The following is a 5,528-nucleotide window of genomic DNA, read 5'->3' on the forward strand; positions in this document are numbered from 1 at the left end:
GTCTGCACAATGTGACATCTGTCAGTTTGGGGCTCATGTGGAGACAGGGTCTGTTCTTCTCTTCCTGCTGTGGTGAAGGGACAAACAGGTGTATGTGGTGTCTTATCCTGGGAGCACAGTGGGGTGGCAGTTGGCCTGAGTGGTCTGTTGGCTCCTGGCTACTTCCTCCCATTCCTCCTAGCTCCCAATCTCTCACCCATGATTTGTTATGTTCAACCCTGCCTACAGATGTCTTGGCTTACTCTACTTCAAATTTATGATATGCACCCATCTCCTTCTCATAAATCTCAAGCCTGAGCCTCTCCACAGGCATGGCCATAACCACCAGAGTCAGACTCTTTGCTTCCTTGTTGAGGAGTCAGTGAGGCATCTGTAGCTTGGTAGCCATCCTTGCCCTTGACTGCGAAATACTGGCTGTGGCTGAGCTGGCAGGTTTAGTCAAGGAGGCCTCACATGTTAAATGCCCCTCCCTTTGCCTGAGCCCTGCCTCTCCCCTGCCACCAACCTGGGTCTCAGGTTCTCACCAGCAGAATGTGAGCATGAAGTGGCGAGAGGCAGGTCCTGTGAGTGCCAGCCCACCGTCCTACAGGTGGGGCTCAGCCATGGCTGGCCTGTGCATCCCCACCTCCGGCTGGTCAGACCGGATGCACTCACGGGCCAGGCAGTGGCTACGGCCATCTGTGGGACTTGTGGAGGTGGGTCCCTTCCTCTGGCTGTGGGAAGCAAAGCCCCAAGTTCCTTGTGAGGGGCCGTGGGGGTTTAGTGAGGAGTCCAGCTGACCCCTCTGTCCGTCTCTGGGCCAGCACAGGCCCAGGTCATGGCTTAGGCACCTGTGGTCCTGTGGGCTGTGGAATGGTCTACCTGGGGAGGGTGGCTCATGGGCGGCAGCTGTGCTGGGGAGGTGGCCTGGCTCTCTCTATTGTGGAGTGGCAGGGATCCTAGCTGCAGGCTGCCCACATTGTCCGCTCCCTGCATTCTGCCTCTGGTGGCTCTCTGTCTGGTGCTGGCTGTCCTGATGGACCTGGAGGGCTGCCACTTGGGCCACACAGCCCATCAGGGAGGGCTCTTGCTCTAGGGTGCTGCCCCCAAGACCCAGCCTCCAGGGGCCTTGCAGATACCTCAGGTTCATGGAGGGCCTGGGCTCCTTCTGGGAGTCTGACCAGGAAGAGGGATTTGAGGCCTTGCTCTTGCCCAAAGTGTCTGCTGCCGCTGTGGCTGCAGGCTCCACAGAGGATAATAAGCCTTCTTCTTTATAGACCTGCAGGTGCTCCAGAGAGGGATGTCTGGAAAGACTGCAGGTCCCCCACTCAGACACCCCTGGGACCTTGCTCTCTCTTGCAGGCCGTCCTTTGGCCCCTGAGTGTGTCCACAGTCCCTGTCCAGGGGGTGCTGAGCACACAGTGGCCCTGATTGCATCTGAGGGCTGGTCTCCCTTGCCTTCCAGACTCTCTGGACATGAGCCTGCATCCAAAGAGCTGGCTTCCAGCTTCTCTGCCAGTCCCCTGGGGGCTCTCTGGGAGCCTGGTGGGGCTGAGGAATCCCCAGGGGCTGGGGTAGGTGGGGCCCGGACTCCTGGGCCCCGGCGGAGCCAGTTGATGATGCCCATGGTGATGGAGAGTTCGGTGTCACAGAGCTTCAGCAGGCACTCCTTGCCCTTCCAGGAGCTCTGCAGGAAACCCTGGCCAAGCAGGTCAGGGCCAGGCAGCAGGGCCAGGTTCTCCTCAGCCCCCATGTGGAAGCTGCATATGGACAGGGGTGTGCCCAGTGTGGGCCCTGACAGACTCTCAGACATGCACAGGTCATCGTTCAGACTTGGGCCGACAGGGCCCTCGCTGGGGTCATAGAAGAGCTCATAGAGGGCGTCTCCACTGTAGCTATCCCGGGGGATGTTGGCAGCAGGTGTGCCTGGGCTCAGGGCCTCCTTCTTGTCCTCCTCGAGGCCAGGGGAGAAGGAGTCATAATAGCCCTCGTCACTGGTGGACACGGATTCTGGCTGCTCGCTCTTGGGGGTACCAGTGTCTATGGAGCTGGCTTTGGAGCCACTATGGGGGTTCCTGCAGGGGCACAGAGGCAGCTTGGCAAGCCTGGCTGCATCCAGCCTCGGCTGGTCTATGTTTGGCTCCTGGGGCGCCCCCAGCCATGGGCCCTGCAGGGCACACTGCTGCTGCCATACCGAGCGATTCACACTGTCCCAGAACTTGGTAAAGTCAGACACCTCGTTCAGGGCAGGTGATGCCAACTGCTCCATGCTGCCTTGGGAGGGGCCCCTGGGAACCTTGCTCTTGAGGGACTCGGGCTCCTGGGCTGGGCTTTCTGTACCCTCATTCAGCTCCAAGCATGGCACTGTGCTCTCATCAGCAAAGATCTCCCCACAGCCTGTGAGAGAATCAAAGCTTTTGAGCGAGGCCACGTCCTCACACAGGGCTCTGCAGAGATCAAAGGAGGAGTCGGACGGGAGCTCACTGTCTGACAGGTCCTGGCACAGGCTATCTGGTCCTGGCCCCTCTCCCAGGTGGAAGAAGGCTGTGTCTAGCCTCCCGCCAGCCTCTGACTTGCCCCTGGGCAAGGACAGGGACTTACCCTTGGCTGCCAGGGAGGCCAAGTTCTCAGTCTTGTTTCTGCAAAGGTGGAACAGGTTCCGAAAGCACTTCTTAGGACGTTTCAGGGAAATCCTCTTCCTGGGGATGCTCTTGGCCACGGCAGGCACAAAAGGCATCTGGGGTACGAAGTGGCGGTAGTCGATCATGCGCTGGCCACCACAGCTGCCCGCAGATGTCAGCCCACTGGGGGGCCCTGAGAAACTGACACTGCCTACCAGCGACCCTGCAGCAGTGGCTGCTGTGCCAGCCTCTGGCACACAGTCGTGAGTCTTGCTCTTCTGCACCAGTTTGAAGGTGGCTCCGTAGAGACCTGTGGGCCCCTCCTTGGGGCTTGGTTGTACCCCCTTATTGGGGAATTTGTCAAATTCTTGGAGGCTGGGGCTGGCCAGGGGACCCTTCTCACTGTGGGGCCTCTGCTGCCCCTCCAGTGAAACTGGCCAGAGTTTGACATCCTCCCTGGCCTGGGCAGTGGCTGCCAGGATCTGGGGTTTCTCATGGGGAAGCTGCAGGCTGGATTTGATGAAGGTCTTTCCTCTCTTCAGCTCCATGTTGCCCACTAACAGCAGCTGCTGTGGAGGAAGCACAGGCAGTTAGTACCCAAGACTGGAGGGCCACGTGGGTCCTGTAATCTCTGTGCCTGCCACGGCTCACACAGCTTCACTCAGCTACAGGGGCCTCTACGAAAAGGGCATCAGGGGCTGAGCTCTGACATCCAAACTGGGACCTGTTCAGTGGAGTCAGGGGATGGGGAGATGGGAACAGCCCACCCACTCCACAGCATGGCCATTGCTTTACCCTTTATGGACAACTGATGCACAGAGATGTTAAGTCACATGCCTAAAAGCACACAGGAGGAGCCAGAATGAGATCAGCCTGGGGTCTGGTGACTCCTACATCTGTGATCTCTCCCAAGTATCCTCCCAGAGTTTATCTGGCTATTCTAGACTTCCATTCACAGGCCCAGGCATTTCACAAAGCGCTCTTCAGTTCATCCTCACCACAACCTATGAAGAAGGTTTCATGGCCCTTTTAAGTGGATGGAATGGAGGATCCAATAAGTAAGTTGACTCCTTCATCTAGAAGAGACAAAGGTGAATGGGAAACCCAGCTTGCCTGTCTCCTGAGCTGAACGCAGTGGGTGTCAGTTGGAGGGGAGGAGAAATGTATTGCCCCTAGGGCTGCGACATCTGTCTGGGGAGGCAAGACGCCATTGGATAAGACACAGCCAAGCATCTAATGGTATATGCAGAGCTTGAGGACTGAAAAAAGAAAGAACATCATTGTGGAAGGCAAGGGAACATGGCACAGGCAAATTGGATAGACACAGGGCACCTGGGCTGAAAGGGCAGGCAGGTGTTATTTTTTGTGCATGTCCTAACTGATACATATTGATACATGAGGTGCCATCCAGGGGAAATTTCTGATGCCCAGTCTGAGTTCCACGGAAGAGTTCTGGGATTGCTTATTCATGTCTGCCCTGGGTGTAGGACTGGGGAAGGTAGCAAGAGTGTCAACAACTTAGTAATCCTTGTACAGTTGAGGAGTCTGGGCTTATCTCAAGATCAGTGAAGAGCTATGGAAGTCTTATGAGAGGGGGTGGGAGGAGTGGTTTAAGGCCATTCATCTGACACCTGTGTGAAGGACAGAATAAATTATCAGGGAGCCACTGGGCAGAGATGACTCGTAGGGGGCAGTTAAAGTGGGCTGAATACATGGAGATAAGCACTAGATGGAGGCTATGGTCATGAGCATGAAGAGGGGTGAAGTTATAGGGATTTCAAAGGAAGGAACACCAGGATGCAGCAATTGAATGAGGGAAAAGAAGCAGGGAGGGAGTTGTAAACATGGAGACCTAGATTTCAAGACAAAATGATGGGACAATGAGTGATGGGAATAGTCAAGCAAATGAGGAGGGTAAGAGGTAAGGGAAAGCCAGGAAGGCGCCTGTGCTAAGTACTGATTTTGGGGAGAGAAGCGAGGGTCTAGTTTTAAACATGATGCCTTGGGGCAGTGTTTGGAGACCCAAAAGACCAGCCGAGAACCTTCTCTGATTCTTGTCATGTCTTCATGTGCACCCAGCTCACACCTCTGCTTTCACCTGAAACATGGTCTGCTTTCCATAGTGTCTCATCTTCTCCTTGACAGTGAGGGACCTGAGGATCAGTCCTCTGTCAGTCTGGCCAGGGAAAGATTAGAGAAATTTTGGCTGGTTTCTTTGCCTCTACACAAGGACTGATGCTACCTATGGCAGCACCCTGGATAGCAGGTCAGTGCCTCAAGGTGCCATGCTGGCTTAGCTGCCTCCTTCCAGGTGATATGTACCCACACCTTCCCCACTCTTCACCTGCAGACTCCATTTCCACTCCACATTATCCTTTGGGGACTAGACAAGGCCTCCCCCAACTCTGATGTGCTTTGCTGGTTACTACTCGGGCTCTAGAGACAGAGAACCTGGATCCGAGTCTTGGTTATACCTACCTAACCAGGTAGAGTGTGCAGCCTATTATCTTATAAGGGACATACTATTGTAACCCTCATTTCACAAATGAGAAATTAAGATCCAGAGAAGTCAAAAGATCATACAAGATCATACAAGTAGTAAGTGACAGAGCTAGGATTTGAGCCCAGACTTGTCTGATTCTTAGCCTGTGCTCTTAAGTATGATAGACTGGCAGTCTATGAATCAGTAATTCAAACTCTCCTTCATGGGAAATCTAAAAATAGAATAATAAATGTGTTTTCCATGAGGAATTTTGGAAAGCATAATGAAAATGTAAAATTAAAATGAATATTAAAGCAATAAATATAGCTCACACAAATTTAAAATAATTATAATTGAAGGTAATATAATTTCTATGGCAAGAAATTTTGAGGTCTGTACTGCACTTACCCTTTTTTATGCTTTGGGAAATCTTTTGATTGCCATAT

General features: G+C 53.9%; 1 protein-coding gene across 1 annotated transcript; it reads right to left on the minus strand.

Annotated features, from left to right (window-relative positions):
* Positions 1-583: 583 nt before the first annotated feature.
* Positions 584-3,344, minus strand: AMER3 (APC membrane recruitment protein 3). Its single transcript, XM_004387050.3, has 2 exons — positions 958-3,344; positions 584-861 (listed from the first exon to the last, which is right to left on the minus strand). Exons 1-2 carry the CDS (start codon positions 3,146-3,148, stop codon positions 584-586), a joined length of 2,469 nt encoding a protein of 822 aa, XP_004387107.2. The 5' UTR covers positions 3,149-3,344.
* Positions 3,345-5,528: the final 2,184 nt, after the last annotated feature.

This window comes from Trichechus manatus, unplaced genomic scaffold (genome assembly GCF_000243295.1).
Source record: "Trichechus manatus latirostris isolate Lorelei unplaced genomic scaffold, TriManLat1.0 scaffold00179, whole genome shotgun sequence".
NCBI classification, from domain to species: domain Eukaryota; kingdom Metazoa; phylum Chordata; class Mammalia; order Sirenia; family Trichechidae; genus Trichechus; species Trichechus manatus.

What these genes read in the sequence shown, in the direction of transcription:
- AMER3 (XM_004387050.3), bottom strand. Translation starts at nt 3,148, where the DNA reads ATGGAGCTGAAGAGAGGAAAGACCTTCATCAAATCCAGCCTGCAGCTT. An exon ending in GAATGCAGGGAGCGGACAAT is followed by an intron (nt 862 to 957) that starts GTGGGCAGCCTG and finishes CACCCTCCCCAG; the next exon opens with GTAGACCATTCCACAGCCCA.